The sequence below is a fragment of the Callithrix jacchus genome, chromosome 19 (genome assembly GCF_049354715.1).
Source record: "Callithrix jacchus isolate 240 chromosome 19, calJac240_pri, whole genome shotgun sequence".
Taxonomy (NCBI): Eukaryota; Metazoa; Chordata; class Mammalia; order Primates; family Cebidae; genus Callithrix; species Callithrix jacchus.
Genome location: NC_133520.1, coordinates 24,302,805 through 24,325,278, shown reverse-complemented (window position 1 = coordinate 24,325,278; position 22,474 = coordinate 24,302,805). Strand labels below are relative to the sequence as shown.

The 22,474-nt window shown below is 37.1% G+C and overlaps 1 protein-coding gene across 1 annotated transcript in view; it reads right to left on the bottom strand.

Moving 5' to 3' along the window:
• Positions 1-22,474, bottom strand: part of CRB1 (crumbs cell polarity complex component 1) — a 223,616-nt gene that overhangs the window by 26,518 nt on the left and 174,624 nt on the right. Inside the window, exons 9-11 of the mRNA XM_008985348.4 lie at positions 16,317-17,223; positions 13,169-13,297; positions 9,286-9,412 (exon numbers count right to left, since the gene is read on the bottom strand). Of these exons, the coding sequence (XP_008983596.2) occupies positions 9,286-9,412; positions 13,169-13,297; positions 16,317-17,223 (1,163 nt within the window). The remainder of the gene's footprint in view (positions 1-9,285; positions 9,413-13,168; positions 13,298-16,316; positions 17,224-22,474) is intronic.

The following is a 22,474-nucleotide window of genomic DNA, read 5'->3' as shown; positions in this document are numbered from 1 at the left end:
TTGCTGTAAATATTTACTACTATAATTGATATGTAAGATCCCTTCATCTCTTATATTCTTTCATTTTTCCATCACAAAATCAAGGCAGACTCAGCCTTGTCTCCTACATCCTCTAAGATCCTAGGCCTATATAATGGCAATTTATATCTGTCATGATATTTCTTTAAAGTACTTTTAATGTCATTTGACTAAGACTACATTTTGATGAATGCAGTACTGATGTTGATTGGGTTTTATAAATTTGTAGCTTTAAAACAGGTCAGGTATGCAGGGACTGTGCAGTGCCCTAGAGTACTCTGAGATGCTCATTCACAGTCTCTGGCATAAGGGATAGGGAGTTTCCTGCATCGTCCTAGAACAGCAGGCAGAATTTTGAACTGTGGGTTGAGAGACCGGAATACTTGTATAGCCCATGTAAAGCACTCTCTCTCTGAGCTTTAGATTCTTTATCTCATACATAAAGATGTTGTATTAGACGATTCCTGAAATTCTTTTTAACTCTTTAATTCTCCCTTCTGCCTTAACAACCCAACCTTTAGGAGAAGCATCCTGACAAATATGAGGCACTTATCATGTAGTCAGTTGAACCACATTAAACTGTCATTTTAATCAGTCAAAAGGTCAGATACATGCAAGTTCATATGAGTCAATCTAATGTTTCAGTGGCATATATTTCAGTGTAGTGGTTGAAAGAACATTCATTCACTTAATCTTCCTATAAGGGAAGTCCTACAATTTACGATGGAATGTTTTTCTAACGTCACTATTTTACCATACAATTTTAAGAAGAAAAGCACAATGTAAACAAACTTTCCCAATTGCTCTCTTGTTTTTGTCTGGCTATGTGCCTTGATTCTGTTGCAGATCCTGTTTGGAAATGACTGAGGAAGAAGCAGTGCTGACATCGAAGCTTGCTCAGAAAAGACCGTAAGTGCATTGAAGCACATGATACACATCCAGGCCTAGCCCATCCTTGCCCTGAATGGGGCAGAATCGATGGTGTTACGTTTTCAATTAGAAAAAGCGGCAAATAAATCACTGCATTAAAAAATATCACATTCTTAGGGAAATGTCTCATTCTCAAACATTTCTCTACTATAACATGGTCTAACGTTTCAATGACCTGAAAAATCTAGATGTATCATACCCAATCCTTCCTTTCTCCAAAGCATCAGGTGATCTTGGCCAACTATTTTGCCCTCTATACTACATCTTTCCTCAACTAAAATTCACAAATGTCATTTTCAATCTAGTCCATAATTTTGTTATCGTGAATAATTCATGCCATAATCTTGAGAAATTTTATACATACAAAATACATTAGTTGTGCTAATCATCTAATCATAGATGCTTAAGAAATGTCAAGCCCATAGCTGTCTTTCAATCAGTACATAAGTATTCTCTACAATATTTCTGAAATATGGTCACTCAGATTCTATTGGAATGCTTCCAGGGATGGGAGCTCAGGTTGGTGCAAATCAATGCATTATGTTATTGAGTACTTCTAATGTTAACTTGCCTCCTCTTATGCTGACTCAAAATCTTCTTTCAATAAATTATATTCCTTTGTCTTATTTCTGCTTTCTGTATTAATATAGAACAAATCAATTTTTTCATTCTCATGATAATGTTTCAAATATGTGAAGACAGTTTCATGCTTTCCTTAAGACTTCTCTTTCTAGACAAAATATCTCTTTATCCTTACACTGTTTCCCAAAAAATCACTGTTAGGTACCATGATCAGTACCTGGGCGAAGGATCATTCACAGGCCAAACTTCAGCATCACACAACATGCTCATGTAACAAACTGCTAAAATGAACGAAAATGCCTTTTTCTAGACTCTTGCATTCATCAATGTTCTCCCCAAAATGTGGTGCCCAGAAGTAAAACCTGCTCTACTCAATTGATGTGGTCAGTGCAGAAATCAGAAGTAAAATCATATATCTTGTTCTGGGATCAAATACCTATTCAAATACCATCTCAGATTATCTACTTAAAATGGCAGTTTCCACTTCTGTGGACAAAGTAGCTTCTACTAGACTGACCCTTTGGCATATAACAGCTATAAAATCTAGACAGAATATCAAAAACAACAATCTGAGGGTGCTCATTTAATAATCAAAAGTATGCATTGACCTGTAAGAAAATTTGAACTAAGAAAAGCAGAGGGCACTGTGTGATTTTCCTATTTTTGGAGTGCAGTCTCTACTCAATATCATGCCAGTTACCTAAAACCAGGAGAGACATTTGCAATCTTACAGGCTTGAAGAACTATAGCAGCTGGAAAGTGAAGAAAAAATTTTAGAAAGGAGAGAGCTACGGAGATGGAGCCTGATCTTCTGAAAATGATTGCTGCTCAAATCTCTGCTTAATCCTTGAAATATGCCCGAATAGAGTACACTCCAAGCCACCCAGCTAAAAACAAAATAACTGAGCAGAGATGGCCACTGTGACACACCACAGAGGGCACTGCCACAGAGTTTGATTCAGCTAACTGACTGCCTGCCAAAATAAAAGAATAGTTGTCTGAGGAATATAAAAGAATTCATAGTCTCTGCATTGTATAAGTTACAATGAGCAGGATGCAATCCAAAATGACTAGATAAAGAAACAGAAAAATGAAACCCATATATATATATAAGAGGATATTTAATAAATGCAGACCAATTACAAGATAACCAAGGTGTTGGAATTAATGGAAAGGGATTTTTAAAGCAGCTGTTAGAACTCTGATGCTACGACTAAAAGAAAATAAAAATGCACACTGACATAGTTGCTATTATTTTGACATTGTGGCAAATACCACTATGAATAAATACTTATTTGTGTTCTTAAATATCCTGCATTTTCTCACTTAGCTATAAGTGAAATTTATCATGATACATTTTATCATGATAAACTGGATTCTAGGTACATAAGCATTTGTTCTTATTAAAGTAAAAATATTAAAATAAGGAAGCAATATCATTTCTTCTCAAGATCCCCATGTTACTGTAAAGTGATAATTCTTTTACAGATATGTGTAGAGCTGAGTTAGGTATGTTAGATGGCCTCTGGCCTTGAGCAGTTTATTACTGGATACTGGTTTTTTGTGTACGTGTATAGATGATTAGACAAGTAATAAGTACTAAAACAGAAGTGCAAAATAACAAGAAGTGCAGGAATAAAATAGTCAGCTTTTCCTGGGGCAATCAGGGAGAGGATCCTAGAAAAGTCTATATAAGATCTGAGATTTCTGGAAGGACGAAAGTATGTCAGGCAGAGAGGAAGGGAATGACAGGTTAGGTGAGGGACAGTGCATGAGGCAAGAGCTGTGACAGCTACGAAAAGTTCAAAGGGAAGTGCAAAGTTCCATGTGGCTGGAAAGTGGTGTTTGTGAGAGCACAGGTTAAGAAATAAGTTGGAGAGCGTTTGTGTCACATTTATAAAGGGCTTGCACCCAAACTGGATGTGGAGGCCAAATTTACACTACCCAGATGTGGGAATCCCCAAACTGAGAACACAAAAACAGGCACTAGGCTAATGGAACTCCTGGCCTCCTAGCAAAATCTAAAGCTAAGGCTGTAGTCAGGGGCATTTACACAACTCAGCACACAAAGACCCCACAGGAAAAAGAAATATCCTCTTAAAGTTGTATTTGCTCTTAAAAAATTACAAATCACAAGAAGAAAAACTCTGTTGTGAGTAAAATTCGGCAGAAACAAAAATAGGAGGATGAGCACTCCAAAAGCTTGAAATAACACAACAGTCTGAAAGAGACTATTAAATAGGTTCATAATTATGCGAAAGTAGAATAAATGTAGCAATTATATAGAAAAAACAGGAACAAACAAAAGATTGATTTGTAAGATGACAAAATGTCAGAAAATTTTAAAGTAATTTAAAACTTAAAATCGATCAGTAGATTATATGTAGACTGCCAGTGTTCGCAAGAAAAATATAGGAAATATATGCAGAATGCAGCACAGAGAGTAAAAAAGATGATAAGAGAAGGTGTGGCAGACAGACTTTGTTAGTTAGTTTGTTTTGAGACGGAGTCTTGCTCTGCCGCCCAGGCTGGAGTGCAGTGGTGCCATCGTGGCTCACGACATCCTCGACTTCCCAGGCTCAGGTGATCCTCCCACCTCACCCTCAGTCTCCTTAATAGCTGGGACTACAGGCACATGCCAAGCTAATTACTATTATTATTTCTTTTTGCAGAAACATGATTTCACCATGTTGCCTAGGCTAGTCTGGAAATCCTATACTCAAGTGATCTTACTGCTTAGGCCTCCCGAAATGTTAAGATTACAGATGTGAGCCACCGCACCTGGCTGGCAGATACCTTTTTAAGGTAGACCTCCATGGTTCCCCCCCTGGTGATTACACCTTGTGTGCCCGTCCCTTAGAGTGTAGATAGAGCCTGTGACTTGCTTTTAACCAACAAACTATGATAAACATGAGGGGATATATGCAACTGTATGTACACAATTACATAATTATGTTACATAAAATGGTAACATCGATTTTGCTGGAATGTCTCCCTCCATTTTTGGCTTTGAGGAAGTAAGCAACCATGTTAGGGAGCTCCAGGTGGCAAGGAGCTGAGGGCTGCCTCCAGGAGACGAGGGCTAATTCTGCCATCAGCCTCAGTGAACTTGATCCCTGAGTTCACTCCAGAAGTGGATGCTTCCCTGGTTTAGCTCAGATGAGACCACATTCCTGGCTGACACCTTGAATGCTGTCTTGTGAGATCCTGAGCAGAGGACCTAGTTAAGCTGTGCCTGGGCTCCTGATCGCAGAAACTGTGAGATAATAAATGTGTGTTTTAAGTTGCTAAGGTTGAAGTACTATTATTCTAGAGCAATAAAGAAATAATACAAATGGATTACATATACAAAGAATGGAATATAAAACTCAATGGATCTGTAAATATATCCCAAATATATACATCCAGATATGCCTCTTGAACTGCAGAATGGAATACGCACACTGATTAATAACTGCATTTAGAAATCCAACAGATCTTAAATGTATTCATTTATTCAGTCAACAAAGATATTAAAAATATTATTCACCAAATTTAACTTATCACCCCCTTAGACCCACAGCTTCTCTCAAACAATCGTGCTTCGAATGTTTAAAATTTTCTCTACAGCTCCGTATAGTAGTGCAAAACCTCATCTTTCTCTATCACTGCAGCAGCCTCCTGTGTCTTTCTGGGTCCAGTCTTGCCTGTCTTTTAAGCCGTTCTGTATGTAGAAGCCCAAGTGATCTTTGTAAAGTGCAAGTATAATCATGATATTTTTCTTATTTGAAACCCTTCAAGGATTCTCCATGTCTCTTACGATGAAAAACCAAGGTCTCTGCCAAGGCTTATAAGGGCTCACTCCTGCTTATTTCTACAGCCCAATCTTTCAGCACTGTCATCCTGTGATACCACCTGCCACAGCGCACAACCTCTGCTGCCCCTTCTGCCTGAAACACACTGTACTGTGCCGTTGCTCCTCCCACAGCCTAACTCCCTCAAGTCTTAGCTTGGGCTTCAGGAAACTTGCCTTGACCTTCTATATCCACTTGTAAGACTGAACAAAATAGCCCTCCCATATGCTCCCTTACAGCTGGCACTTAGTTACTTCCTAAGGCTGTTTATTTACCCACATTCTTTGCCATAACTTCAGCTTACTGTGAGCAAGCATTGTGTCTAAATCATAGTTCTATTCCCAGCACCTAGTACAGAATATGACAAATAGTAGATACACATTAAACATTTGTTGAATAAAAAAAAGCAGAGAAGTAATATAGTTTATATTAGTAATAATATTGGCAGTTGAGAAACAGATTTCTTCACTGATTTCCTACCTAACTCACTAAACTCAAATTTGATGTAGCACCATTTTCAGAAAAGGTTTCATTTTAATATTGCAAAATTAAAGCTTAATGGTTTCCATTTTAAAACCTAGAAATGGCCAAAAGATCTTTTAAGAAAATTTAGTGAAGAATTTGGAAGGTAAAACAATTTTGCTTGACCTTGTATTGAAAAAAGATAATTGAAAATATAATGTATCTAAAAATGGCTTATCACAGTTCCTGGCACAAAGTTAAGTCCTCAGTGGTGTTAATTGAACTTAATTGTCTCTCCATGCTCCTCAAACACGGATTTTTCCAAATGTGCCTATTCTCTCTACTTCTCTAGTTTGCAAAAAGCAGAGTGGTAAAACCCCCTTGCCATGTGCACACACAAAGGAAGAGGCATGGCCAAAAGTAGAGACACAGCCCTGTTTAGTTAAATGTTAAACATGAAAAAGGGAGCAAAATGGAATTAGTTTTTATTCAAGTAAATATAGACTATGTTTTAGAAGCTGGTCCAGAGGAGATAGTGTAAATTTCTGTCATTTAGGTAAAGCAGCCCCTCCTTAGAACCAACAATAAGAACAGTTAGGGTTGTAATCGACTTTACAATGCCACGTAGAGGATTCTGTGCCAGAGAGGAAACATACATGAGACTTTGACTTGGATGCCACAGGGTTTACTCGCAGTGACATTTTCACAGGAAGAGATCACGATTCAGGAAGATCAGTACTAGTACTTCTGCGGTATGTGTGTGTGTATCTGTTTGTGTGTGTATATGCATGGGTGGTGGACATTTTACCATACAAGACATAGTCAAGGCAAACAAATGCAAGGACCATTAGAAGATGAGAAAGAGAAGATACAGACACAAAGGTTTTATTTTTCTGTGCAAATAGTAAAAGCCATAGTCACACACATGCGGTTGAAAATACAGAAGAATAAAAAGAAAAGGGACAACATTTTTTAAAGTCAGATATCTCATGACAACAAGAAATTTGGAAAACAGAAAAGCAACTGACAATTACAGTGACAACAGAGGCATCAGAATTGTACAGAGAAATTGTGAGTGAATATTTCTTAACCGTATTTGGTAGAGACTTAGACCCCATAGACCCACAGCTTCTCTCAAACAATCATGCTTCAAACATTTCAAATCTTCTCCTCAACTATATATAGCAGTGCAGAATCTCATTTTTTCTTTATCACTGCTGCAACCTCCTAACTGTGTCTTTTTACATTTGGAACAGCCTGTAAGTACATAAGTACAGATATGCCTAGAAGGGAGTAAATGTGAAAACTATTCATATGGTCTTTGACTATAATCTATTTTATGCTTATTGCAAATACTTATGAATGCAAATATTGATGGGAAGTTTTTCCCCAGGTCTTTTGTCACAAATCTAATTTGGAACAAGTCATCTGAAGCAGCAGCATCACACATGCAGCCTTGGATGTGAAGAAAATGGATGAGTAAAAAGGAAAATCTTCACAAATAGTTGCTCCCAGTTTGAAATCATTCCCACTACTCTAAAGAATATGAATTTGCTGCATAAAAATCTTCTATTACTATTGCAAGATAAAAATACATTTTCTTTGCTTTTATAGTATATTACTTCATACTATATGCTACATATACTCCATAACAAGAATATTATTTTGTCCTTGTTTGTTTCAATGGTATATTTAAATTTACCTTGGTCATTCCCACAGAAAAACAACTTCCTTAAAACAATTGGGACTAAATAGATATCACCCAATAGAAAATTATCCTCACATATTCGAATCGTATTTACAAAATGACATTTGGCAGGCCATTGTTATTTTAGTTGCTTTCTGAATTAATTCACAGGGCCAAACTATTTTTCCTTAAATGAACACAAATAATGTCTTCTTTAGAAGAGTATACCTGCACAAAGATATTTAGCATAAGTGATAACACAATAGTGAAAAGAATAAAAACATTAACAAAATTTTTTCCAAGTATTTTATGATCTCTGTAATCTTTATAATTGACTATATTAATTTTTGCATATTTTATTAATTTATAGATCCATCATTTCAGGTATATGTTTATTTTTAAAAATCAGAATGTCAAATATATTTTGGTTATGATGTATACTACATTTTTATACTTTTTTCAGAAAGATACTCGAAGAACATAAATGTACTTGCAAATCTTAGAAAACCATAGCTCTAAGAAAGTTCAAGTTTTACAATTATAAATTTACATGTAGACTATAGTTATTATTTTTATTAAATATTCATTGAAAAGCAACTGAAATTAGTTCATTTGATTGAAAAGTCAACAAGCTCATAAATTTAGAAATAATTAATAAAAAATTACTCTGTTTGTTAAGAAAAGGGAAAGTATTGCAGGAAAAGAAATAGAGAAAGGATTATTTGTAACTTTGTTAGAGAGAGTTTCATGGAATCAGAAATTATGCTGGCAAGGTATAATTTGACTATTGATACCAGAAATAGCTTTTCTACATTTTTAGGGACTTGATGTAAATTCCTCATTTCTCTTTACATATGTATCACATATCAGAGACCTGGCAACAATTCGTCTGAATAGCTTCATATAAAAACATAGATGGATAAAATTAGTAATTCTTAATTTTTTTTTTTTTAAGACAGAGTCTTGCTCTGTTGCCCAGGCTGGAGTGCAGTGGTGTGATTGTGGCTCACTACAACATCTGCCTCCTGGGTTCAAGCAATCCTCCTGCCTCAGCCTCCCTAGTAGCTGAGATTGCAGGCAAATGCCACTACTCCTGGTTAATTTTTGTATTTTTTAGTAGAGACAGGGTTTCTCCATATTGATCAGACTGGTCTTGAACTCCTGTCCTCAGCCTCTCAAAGTGCTGGGATTATAGGCGTGAGCCACCACACCCAGACTGTAATTCTCAGTTTTGGTGTCATAAATATTAAATAAGCATGACACCACAGAAATGAAAATAGAATAATAGTCATTGAGGCAACTTACAGTGTGAAAATATGCATACTCAGAAATGGAATGGGAAAAAATGGTTTATTAATTACAGTGATAATTCACATATACAAGTGTTAAGAATGATAATATATTCGTACTAAATATACTTAATAAGGAAATATTTCTAGTCATATAAGAACAATTTTTCATATTTCAAGGTAGAGTTGGAAAATATTTTATATACAAAGAGTTTCTGATATGCTTAAAATAAGCCTTGAATTTTCTAAATTATGAAGATGGTTTTTATTTTCCTTTTCTCTCCAGAGATCTAAAACAAATCAAGGAATTTCTTGAAATTCAATGGCTTTTTTTCATTTGGGAATGTTCAAATATATGTTAATAATCTTCCTGTTCACCCCACTCAACAACTGGCTCATCATTCATGCGCAAAATGAGGTAAGAAAGAAGCTGAAAGAGATTCTGCCAGAATAAGAGAGAGACATAAAAGGAGAGGTCGCTTACGTCCACCTCGCAGCGCTCGCCGGCAAAGGCAACATCACAGAGGCACTGGAATTTGTTGAGTAAGTCCTGGCACAGTCCTCCATTGACGCACGGATCAGAGGCACACTCATCAATATCCTTTTCGCACCTTGAAAATAAACAGAACAGCAGAAACCCAGGACCCTGTTGAATACGTTATTTGTGAAATGGGAAGAAAGAGTTTGCCATATCTATCTGGAACAGCACAGCTGTTATCTACCAATCCACACATGCTTTATATATGCTTGATAATGTTGGAGATGTTCCTTAGAATTTCTTTAACTCATTTGGGGTTTGATGGAAATAATTTGTACACATGTGTATACATAAACACATGGAATTAATTCAAATGAGAAAATAGATGCAAATATTTACAAGCCAAGAAAGAGTGGGCCATGCATAACCGGTGTCACGCTCAAGAGCATTAGTGGGGTTGCCAGCTTATATAAATGTTCAGTTTATTAGGGGCACAAGGCGAGAGGCTATATTTTGCCATCTGTAGTCTGCAGTGCACACCTACATTCAGCCTATCAGAATCCTCATGCATCAGAGCCCTCAAGCTAAGGGGAAAAGCCCACCAAAGAGAGACAGAAAAAGAGAAGGGTTATTCTGAGAGATTTTGAATTGTTTTCTGTGGAAATCCCCCCTTTTTTCTAACAAAAGCAAAACATAGATAATTAGAAGATTGTACTTGCTAAAAAAATCTGTGTTCTGATAGGTGAGCATAATTTCTGAAATGTTTAGGTAGAATGACTTTCAAAAGCTAAATTTTCTAAAACAAGTGACACCAATTCTCCAGCAAATAGAATTTTCTTCTTCTTGGGATACCGTCATTTTTTAACCAAATTTTCCACCAAGAATTTGTTTTTCTGTATATTAGTTGATTAAGTCACCAATCATGTATTCAGACACTCAGTGGATGTTTATTTAACACATACCATGTACCAAACACTTTGCTAGGAACTTGGGATGGCATAGTAACTAAGGCAGCTATTTTACTTTTGAAAATTTGTATAAAATCTTAGCTTCAAGATCTCTACAGTGCAGCTTATAATGTTGAAATTTGATGTAAACAATTTTCCATTTTTTCTTATTTTCTCCCTCACCTTCCAAAAGGTAAAACTTGCACGTATGGGTCAGAGACTAATCACTAGGCTCAAAACGAAAGGGGATGAGGTAGTAAGGCAAGGCCAGTTCAAGGTATAAAGGAAAACAAAGATTTCTTCCAAGAAAAACAGCTCCTTATCCCGTTGGATCCCAAGCATAGCTGAGACATTTTGTTTTTCTTTTTTGGCTTATGCTTCTGGGCTGGAGGGAGACTTCTCTGATTAGATCTGAGCAAAACTTGACGACTTTCAGGAGGCTGCCAAGCATTCTCGGTCTTGGGTGGGCCAGAGTGTTTACACCATCCATCATTCAAAACCTGCCAGTATGACACTATTAAGTTGGAGGTTTAACCAAGGCAGGAGAGAAGCCAATTTATTTGAGGATAGCTTTTCAATATTCTTGGATGCAATGGAAGTCACATTTCCTAGACCATGGGAGATTGCCCAATATTTTCTGTCTTCCTCTATCTTCTCCGTGACTTTCTCACCTACTTCCCTGTTGAACTATAGAGTCAACAATAGATACGCATGCATTATCAGCATCATTGGAGTGTTTATTAGAGGTTAATTAATGGATGGAAAGTAAAAATAAATCCATTAACATCCAGTCAATTACCTAATGATGGTTAAGGACTTAGGAAGCATAGAATCTACTGAACACAGGTCCAATGTTTTAGAAATAGTTCTTCCAGTTGAAAAGTTGCCTGAGAAAAGAAGGAAAATTCTAAGCTTTCTTTTCTTTATATGTTTCAAAAATAATTTGAATTTAAATGCCAAATATAAATGTTGTAAACTAATGAACATCAGAGGACAAAGAAATGTTTGCTGTAAATAGAAATAATGTGTGAGTAGCAGAGAAAAATAATCCAAGGTTTTGAATGAGTTCTATGCATTGTGGCATTAGGCAGAAACTGTGACCTTCAACCAGGAAGCAACCAGCGATTGACGATAGTTGAATTACTCAAAATTAATGACGGGAAAATATTTGCAATATTCTGAACATACATAGAATTGGAAGACAACTGAATGGTTTCAGTTAATAAGTTGCATGACAAAAATTGGTACAACAGAAAGCAGAACGTGACTCAAGCCTATCTCCTTCCATGTACGTATAGACTCAGAATGCCTGTGCCAATTACAAGCAACCCGGTAGGCAGGCTGCATATAAAAAAGAACGTCAGAAAGGTAAAATGCAGGCATACCCTAGACTCTCTGCTGTTCTGTAGAAATGACACAAGATCTGTATCTTTGTGATGCAAAAGAGCCAGCTAAAAAATAGAAAATTCAAATTAATTCAAAGGGTACTTGTCAGGGAGCACTCACATATCTATTATTTTATCAACTATGCCTATGGGAAATATTGATTCAGTCAAAATCTCTTTGTTAAATATGTCTGAGTTTCGTTTATTAAATTTGTTCAGTGTAGGAAGCTTGATCAGAGATCACTGTGTCTTACCCTGAATGATATACGAGATGGAAGAACACCTTTCTCATTTAAAAAAAAAAATTGTGGTGAGCAAAGATTTATTCATACAGTTATGCCAGCACATCAAATAGAGAGCAGAGGCTTTGAAGGCAGCTCAGCCCTACTGCAGCATATATGTGGATTGACCCTTTATATGTCATTTAACTTCTCAGCCTCAGTTTACACATATGCAAAATAAAAATCATAAAACCGTCCTTACACAACTATAAGAATTAGAGATGAACATCATTCTCAGCAAACTGACACAAGAACAGAAAATGAAATACCGCATATTCTCACTCATAGGAGGGTGATGAAAAATGAGAACACATGGACACAGGGAGGGGAGTACTAAACACTGGGATCTATTGGGGGGAAAGGTGGAGGGCCAGCGGGAGGGGGGAGCTGGGGAGGGATAGCCTGGGGAGAAATGCCAAATGTGGGTGAAGGGGAGAAAGGAAGCAAAACACACTGCCATGTGTGTACCTATGCAACTGTCTTGCATGTTCTGCACATGTACCCCAAAACCTAAAATGCAATAAAAAATTAAAGAAAAAATAAGAATTAGAGATGATATTTGTAAGGTGCATGGCACAGTGCTAAACCAAGGTTAACTATTTAGTACCTGCTTACATAGTATCTGTATTCTATAGAGCCCTGGTTCATAACTGTTTGGAGGACATAGGTCCCTTTGAGCAGCTGATAAAAGCTATGCAGTTTGCATTCTTTCTATTCTTGACCTTACCCCTAGCCGGTCGAGTATATAGTCCAGTTTTCCTGTATTTTCAACAGGTCACAGATTGCTTGAAGCCATTGACCAACTCCATTTTAAAAATTCCTGTATTAAGTGAAGAAGAGTTGAAGGATTTCTCTGGGAAAAGTAGAATCATATGGATAAGGTATGCTTTTGGATTGCAGGCAATTCTATGAGGCAATCTTTTAGGTATTTTATTTTATTTCAACAGCAACCATGTTTGCATCATGTATTAGAGTTTTAGTAAGAAAAAAGGATGTGAACTCAGAAGTACTTATAAGAAAGAAAAATAGCACATTATGCATTTTTTAAAAACACATTTTTTCCGATTTGAAGTCTTGGCTAATCAACTGTTCTCTCCTTTGACCTAAACTGTAGGTTTTTTTTCTTTTTTATTGTTTCACTCTGTCCGAACCTCTATTTCAGCATAGATTTTCCTATGGGAACTGAGATAAAAAATTAGAAGAGAAAATGAACTTTGAGTAATCCCATCATTCTTTAGCCCAGAATTCTCTTCCAGAAAGCTCTAATGTGACTCACCGTTCTCCAGTAAAACCCGGCCAGCACATACATTTTAATTCAGCCTGGAACTCTGTGCAGTTGCCTCCATTGTAGCAAGTGAGATTTGTCCTCTCATTCCCACAGACTGTTGAGGGTAATCTGCTCTGCCTAGAGAGATAAAAGCAAAAGCCACAGCTGTTCATCTTGTTTATTTCGTTCAAGAAAACTTTGTTGATAAATTCATGTATGTAGTCACGCCAAGCTAATTAAGTCCTCAGGCTGGAGGAGCTATAGATGCTTAATTGTACTGCATTACACAAGGATCACTTTCTCTGGTAAAAGGCTCCTGCTGGAGGGTACTGTGACCAGCATGGCTTTACAGTTTCCATTTCTACACAGTTCTCATTTGTGAGATAAGATCTGTGCCACGGGGTGGCAATAAATTTTGGGTTGCAAAAGAACTTGCTGTAACTAGATTTGCTGCTGCTTTGCTAATAAATCAACAAAGGTCGGAGGAAAATTGCATCTCTATAAAGGCCAGGAAAGCAAGGACGGCACTCTAGTACCCAAGCGCTCATGTGATTTCTCTATTGGCTTTCGGAGCTGAACTCCAGTTGCCTTGCCAAGACTTGCTGCTCCCTATATAATAATTTGTAGCTTCGAAGAATGCAAGCTGAATGCTGTCCAGGAGCTTTGTATATAGCACACGATGGTAACTGCATGTGAATTCAGAGTGTGGCTCTCTTGTATGGCAACAAAGCTTTTCATGTTAAGGAAACCTGTAAAAGGTAGAACAACTGTTAGAAGCTAAGCTGAACTTCACTGTAAGACAAAATCTAGTCGTTTGACCTGATTGCTGTTTAAAAAGATTGTAATACTGTTGCTTAGGGTTTGACCCACTGTGTATGTGCATGGTCTCAGATAAATAATAAATATTCAGGAAATGTGAAATGAATTTTGTTCCTGTTGTGTGTGCTGCCGCTAATGTGATAGACTAGCTTATATGATGCTAAGTGTGTCTCTTCCCACATGAGCTAATCAATTCTACTTCACAAAGAAGATATCATAAAGGCTTTTCAAAAGAGCCAAAAATGTCAACCAGCTTTGAAAGAGGTCAATTAGCAATGCAAATATGAAGCTTGGTACACATCTTGGTTTTAATAAACAATTCCTGAATCTCATTAGAAGGTATTTTTGAGGGCTTTAGTCTTGGAGAACTTGACTTTGATGAATTGGGCAGAAAAAAATTCCAGAGAACTAGTTGCTAGGGCCTATGTGTTTATTTTACACATCAAAAGTCACAGTGAAGTGTGCTGATTTTGATCCCAAATTCTTCTTGCTTTTAAACAGGCAGGTTACCTGTTGGGAACACTTAGCACCTATAATGGTGCCTTGCTTTCTCAGGCTCAGAACAACAGTAACTGTTAAAGAGAGATGTACAACTTCTTATAGGTATGCCTACATGTTATGTTTGCTAGGAGATTCATGCAATTAAGGTACCACCTCTGAATTAGTGTAATGTCTACAGGCTGCCAACCCATTCCAGGTGTTCTTGCCGAAGTCCTGGAACGTATTACTTGTTAATAATAACCCTCTCACCTCCCCATAATGACTCAATTATTTAGTAAATTTAAAATGGTGTAAGTTGTAAAAACAATAACGACTTCTTACATGGAAATACTGAAGCAATCTGACTTAGAAGAAAAATATTCTTTCTTATCTGTTTATGTAGCCTGACATGGAGGGGGTTACAAGAACTAAAATACTGCTTTTGTAGTTTTAAAAAATTTGTGAAATACTTTGAAACGGGGAAAGAAGATCACTGTGTATTCTTTCAATGCAATGCTGGGTTTATGTAAAGGACCGTCTAGAAATTATCCATTTTTGCAGTGATCTATGCCTTCGATTTTTTTGCTAAGCAATATTACAATTCTGTAAGTTGTAGAAAACAGTATTAATATGAAAATCTTGTTCATCAAAATGCAAATGAATTTATCTGTAGTCAGCCATACAATTGATTATCACACCATATGATGAAAAACTTAAAATTTCTTGCCCTATGGGCAAGAAATACTAAATTTTCTTGCCCTATAGGATATTAAACAGTTTTATATTTATTAATAAGTTAATTCACTCATTCTTGTTCGTGTGTTTGTATATATATGTATATATATACATATGTGTGTGTATATATATACATATACACACACACAATCTTTAGATTGTCCTTTGAATTAGTTTTTATATCTTACTAGTTTCCTCATTATTTAATGACAAAACCATTGAAACATGTTTATTTTATATTTGAGAATCATAATTTCACTGTTTTGAAATTACAGTTGACCCTTGAACAACACATGTTCGAATGGTGTGGGTTCACTTATATGTGGATTTTCTTTCACCTCTGCCACCACTGAGACAGCAAGAGCAACCCCTTCTCTCCCTCTTCATCCTACTCAACATGAAGACAATGAGGATAAAGACCTTTATAATGATCAATTTCCACTCATGAATAGTAAATATATTTTCTCTTTTTTATGATTTTCTTAATAGCATTTTATTTTCTCTAGCTTGCTTTATGGTAAGAATACAGAAGATGACACGCAAAATATATGTTAATCGACTATGTTATTAAGGTTTCTGGTCAGCCAGGATGATAGTTGTTACATTGCGGGAGAGTTAAAAGTTAAATGTAGATTTTCAGCTGCACGTCAGCACCTCTAACCCCTGCATTGTTCAAGAGTCAGTTGTATACTTTAATGTAGTGTTTTCGGGATTTTATAATATTTACCTGCCTGAAATAGCCCAGGACATTATTTTACCAATAGAAGTCATGCCTTCTCTAACAATACTACATTTTAGCTTTTGCTTTTATTGTAAATGTATTTGTTTCCTGAGGCCTTGAAACTGTCAGCCCCTGGGGCTACAGTTCATGAGACATATATTCACACAGATGACTAAGAAAATACTTTGCTGAAACTCTGATTTAAACACTATCATTCTGACTTGTAGCCCAGCAAGTGCCATCCCATCTTGACATGACCAAATTGTGATGGAAGTGACCAGGGTCAGCCCTGTTCAGCACAGTATATATGTGTACCTTCAGGAGACAGCTTTCCAATGTGACAAAAACAGTGATGCAGAGAATAGCTCCAAAGACCAAGCTTCCTACGGACTTTATGCTCACCTGCAAAATTTTCCTGTAAAATTTCCCAAACAGAGGCAAGAATAGCCATTAGTATCACTAATGCAGGTGGCTCCATTTGCACACTGGTGTCTCTGGCAATTGTCTTTAGCCACTTCACAGTTCACACCAGTGTATCCAGGCTCACATCTGCAGTGGTAGGCTGCAACTCTGTCAGAGCAGTTGCCATGGATACAGGGATTTGAAAAGCATTCATCAATGTTGAGTTCACAGTGTTTCCCTGACCATCCCAAGGGACAGGAGCAGTGGTAAGAGCTGTAGATGTCTTCACAGCTTCCTCCATGCAAACAGGGGTTGGAGTTGCAGGCATTCAACTGCAAACAGCCAGTGACCACTGAATCGGTAGAGATTTTGAGAAACTGCTCTTCCTGAGGTTTATTAGTGAACCCATGAACATTTTCAAAGTAAGAGAGATAAATCCCTCCGATTTCTATTGTGCTTAGACACCCTTGCAGGCCTTTTGTATTGTCAATAGCTCTGTCACCCACATAAATATCTGTATTATCCTTCAAAAAGTTGAGGCTTCCAGTAGCAATTGTGCTAGTCACAAAAGGTGTTTGGTTGTCCACTTCCATTTGCCACCTGGAGGTCTGGGCCACTGGGTCTGTCATGGAAAGAGTCACTTGGTGCCACATGCCGTCATTCACTGACTGCAAACTCATCAGACTTAGCGTATAAAAGCTGTTGCCACTTTGCAATTGAAAGAATAATCTGGAATCTTGAATGCTAATATTAAGAAATTCAGGCTCTTTTTCTGCATGCAGGATTATTACATTTGCATCCCTTGTTCTGAAACCAAACGTGATATTGGTGAGTTCTCTGGTAATATTCCCATTGCTTCTGAATAATATTTGACTGCTTTGTCCATTAAAAACAGCATTTGCAATACCTAAAGAGAGAAGGCAATAATAATCAGCAACTTTATTAAATGTGTAGTTTGCTTAATTGCCTTTATTAATAGTAATGATCATCATGTTAATAACATTGTGTATAGACTATTTGATACATCCTACATACTCTGCTAGTTGATTTTATGTTATTTCTAACATCAAACTCTTGAATACAGGTATTATTATTATCCCCATTTTATGGAAGAAGATGAGACTCACAGAAGATAAGTAATTTTGTTCATGGTCCTGTAATTGACAAATAACAAAGCCAGAATGTCAAACCTGGATAGTCTGATATCAAAGCCAAAACTATACATTTTTTTTCCAGTGAAATCCTAAAGCACGCCAATTTTTATTTTGTATTTGCTTCCACAAATAAAACATTGATAATTGATTTTACACGTAAAGAAACTGAGCAAAAAGAAATCATACGTCTAGCTATCATGACACAGAAAATTAACAATAGGGTCTGGCTTCTGATTAAGCGGATGGGTAGGCAGTTCAAAGTAGCATTCTAAGTGACTAACTTACTTACCTGCTAAAACTCCAATTATGTGCCAAGCTGCAAATTCTGTATCTACACCCAAGGACTTTCATATACAACCATATCAATCTCTCTCACATGTGAGCACAGCACTTTGGGAGATCCTACTGCATTTGTCCATTAAAAACCTTTTCCCCATTCTACCAGATGATTAATAAACAACTTGTTCTGTCTCTTAAAATATCTAATTCTATCTCAGCTTATGGTCTCACATAATACTTTCTTGAGAAAACAGAGCTACCCCAGATCTCCACCAAATCTGTTAAACTCATAGGATTTGGATCCACACTGCATTCTATCCTGTTATAATGGATGTACTGTCCATATTCCAGCTAAGGTAAACCCTGCCAGTTATGCACTGGGTCCTACTGACTTTCACCTTTTAAAGACAATATTCCTCTACACATTCTTTTTCTGTCCTGCATCATCATTTCTCCTTCCACTTTGTTGTTTCCCATCAGTATACAAATAGGTGTAACTGCGTTAATCTTAAAAAGTAACATGGAGCAATATCCTGACATCCCCCAATCCTGCTGCTTTTTTATTTTCTTTACCAGCAAAACTTCTAATAGTTTTAAATTCCTATTGTCTCTCTTTCTCATCCCTCATTTTCTCTTTCATGCATGCCACTCAAGCTTTTGTCCCAGTCACTTCACTAAAACCACTATTCTGGTTACAAATGATGTCTGTGTTACTCAACCCCAGTGGCCAATTATTTATTCTTATTGTGTCACACTCTTCAGTAGCAAATGACCTGAAAACACTGTCATTACAGGCATCACACCCAACCACCATCATCTTTCAGTAAGACTAATTACTTCTTACTGTCCCTGCTTCTACTGCTCTGCAGATTAATATAAAACTACTCCTTAGTCAAGTTCCACTAGTTATCATCACATCTAGAAAGAAAGAAATCCTAAATTCTAAGCATAATCACCAGAGCCTACATGATCTAAGCCAGTTGCAGGTATAATCTCAGCTACCTTGAGGCCAGTAGTTTGCGACCAGCCTGGACAACATAGTAAAACCCTGTCTCTCTCTTCTCTCTCTCTCTCTTCTTTTTTAATTTTCATGACAAAATTTTGTCATGAAAAAAAAAGTATCTACATGATCTGAACCCTGATTAACTCTCCAATTCCAGTTCCCACCACTCTCTTCCTCATGCCACAGCTGTAACTTCTAGCCATTCATTGAAGAACGTTCCCAATACAGACCTTTTACACTTGCTGTTACTTATTTTCCCAGATCTTCTTACACTTGGGCTTTTCTTAGTGTTAAAATCTGTTCCAATGTCACCTCCTCTGAGAAGCTTTCCCTGACTATCCAAGTTTAGAAAGCTGCCTCCCTGCATTCACTGTCTATGCTTCATTTTCTTCATAGCTCCCATCGCCACTTGAAATGATATTGATTTACTTGTTCTTGACTATCACTCTGCACTAGGACATAAGCTTTATGAGACCAAGGATCTTCTCTGTCTCGGTTATTAGAAAATCCCTCTGCCTATGCCTATGTGTCCCTGATGTATAGTAGGTGCTCAGTAAATGTAATGAAATGAATGGTCTATGAAAATAACTCCATCCTGTATCCTGAAAAGTGAGATAATAATTAGAAACTGCAGCAGGAGAAAATTATAGCGTATCATTCAAGTGTACTGACTCAATAAAAGTTTCCCTTGATCTGGTGTGTGTGTGTGTGTGTGTGTGTGTGTGTGTGTGTGTAACCAGGTTTGAGGTTGGGAATTTAGGGGAAAAAGAAGAGCAACAAGTCTATGGCCTATAATGCTATATAAATGTATTTACTAACTCTGCTGAGCACACTGAAATCGTGTCTTCTGATCTGGGTAAAAATCATGATATACATAACCACTTTTATACTTCGCCTTTTCTTTGGGGAACTTTGCCATAATAAACACACCTGCATTTAAGGTGAGTTGTAAATGTTTAAATCTTGGTATGTTACAGAGATAGAAATGATTAACGTCTTAAAGGCAAACTCAGGGTAATGTATCAAGAAACTCCTAAATTAGACTTCATCTTTTCATTATATTTTACTTGGAAAGAAAATATAAGGTCATAAGGTAACCTGAAATTAAAATTATGCAGAGTAGTAGAAGTGAATTCTGGGTTCATACCTGTCAATTAGGAAACTGATTTATAATTCCTATTGTACACCTCCTATTGATTTACATTTTCTCTCTTCACTAAGATAAGCCATACTTACAAAACGCTCCTGGGACTTTTTGGGCGTGTCAGAGCTGGCCTTACTACTCTTTTCTAGCCGCCATGTTGCAGCCATAAAGATTCACTTCACTTCTTTCTGACACATGTGTGTCCAGTTCTAAACTGCTTGATGTGTGGCCTGCAGAGCAGTGTTTAGCAAGGCTATTGTTTTTGGGCTGCCACTCTTTTTAGAAATCCTATTGTTTTTTCCCTGTGAAAATATTCAAAACGATTTGGACATGTTTGTAGAACACAGCTGAAACTAACAACTTTAGTATTTCTATCAATAGATTACAATACAATTAATCATTAAGAAAATATTTGAAAATAAAGAAGCAGAACAATGAAAAAGGATCATTGAAAATTCTGTGCCCTGTTAAAAACCAATTTGCATTCTTTATGCCAACTCATCCTGTTTTCTATATATGTGTAATATGTATTTCTTAAACAGGAAACATAAAAGTATATACATTTTTCTAGAAAACATCTCCAAATATATGTACAGTATATTTCACATAGATCTTTTAAATATACGATTTTAAAGTATAAAAACATAAAAGTAAATACATTTTTCTCTTTTTCTCAATTACTTCAGGGCCCTGTCTAGACAGAATTGTTGCTACTGACTTTAGGTCAAACTATCCTCTAGTTCAATTCCATTATTTTAGTGCAGTATTTTCTTTTTTTTTTTTTTTTTTTGAGACAGGTACTTGCTTGGTTGCCCAGGCTGGAGTGCAATGGTGTAACCCTAGCTTACTGTAGCCTCAAACTCTTGGGCTCAAGCGATCCTCCCACCTCTGCCTTCCAAAACGCTGGGATTATAGGTGTCAGCCACTGCATCCAGCATGTATTTTTTTAATTGTAAGCTGATAATGTATTTAATGTTCTAGAGCAGTTAAGTGAAAATATTAAGTGAATTTGAAGAAAATAAGGTTAATTTATTTTTTTTTTTATTTTTATTTTTTTTTTGAGACGGAGTTTCGCTGTTGTTACCCAGGCTGGAGTGCAATGGCGCGATCTCGGCTCACCGCAACCTCCGCCTCCTGGGTTCAGGCAATTCTCCTGCCTCAGCCTCCTGAGTAGCTGGGATTACAGGCACGCGCCACCATGCCCAGCTAATTTTTTGTAATTTTTAGTAGAGACGGGGTTTCACCATGTTGACCAGGATGGTCTCGATCTCTTGACCTCGTGATCCACCCGCCTCGGCCTCCCAAAGTGCTGGGATTACAGGCTTGAGCCACCGCGCCCGGCCAGGTTAATTTATTTATTTAACAAATATTTACTAGCAAGAAACTACATAGAGCATTTTCTTGCCTTGTGAAGCTTATATTCTCATGATAAAAGAGATGATAGACAAATATATCTAGGTATATGCAACAAAATGTCAAGGAATTATAAGAGATATGAATAAAAATAAAGCCAAGATAGAGGACGTTTGTATAGAAGCCTGAATGAAGTAATAAAAGTGACCTGTGAATCTCTGGCTTATGGGATGGAGGTGGTGGTGTGTTTAGGCTTGACTGCATGGAATGAAAGAGAGAATGAAGGCCGGACGTGGTGGGTGGCTCACGCCTGTAATCCCAGCACTTTGGGAGGCCGAGGAGGGTGGATCACGAGGTCAAGAGATGAAGACCATCCTGGCCAACATGATGAAACCCCATCTCTACTAAAAATACAAAAATTAGCTGGGCATGGTGGCGCACGCCTGTAGTCCCAGCTACTCGGGAGGCTGAGGCAGGAGAATCGCTTGAACCTGGGAGGCGGAGGTGGTAGTGAGCTGGGATCCTGCCACTGCACTCCAGCCTGGTGCCTGGTGATAGAGCAAGACTCCATCTCAAAAAAAAAAAAAAAAAAAAAAGAACAAATACTAAAAAGTGAGAATAACGAAAGCACATTGAGGACAACACATTAGAAGGTTTTTTTCCTCTCTATAAAAGAAAACAGAGAAATGGGATGGTAGCTGGTAGGAATAGGGGTGGGAGAGGGCAAAGGAAATAATGGAAAAATTGATGCTAGTAAGAGAAAAATTTTAGGAACATAATCTTTGAATAAGGGGAAGAAATCAGAATTCAGTGCAAACATGGAGGGTTGTCTATAGATTGGGCTATGCATTATTGGAAGTAGATGAAAAGACAATATAAATAATAGTACAGTTAGTGTGTGGATACACAAAAATAAAATACTGTATAGTATTCAATCTGTTAACATTTGGAGAATTGTGTTCTGTAGTACAGAAGATGGACAGGAAAACCTTTCACGATGAGGGAAATTCTCACAGCAAATGTTAATCCAGTGCCTAACATGTTTATTTGCACATAAGGTCGCAGAATCATGACAAAGAAACCAACAAAGTAGAAATTGTTCTCCCTATTTTACAGGTGAGGAAGCTTTAGATGATGGAGATCAATGAATTGCCCGAGGCCTCATAGTTAATAAATGGCAATGTGCAATGTGCACGTATTCATTCTGTATTCCCAGTAACGAGGA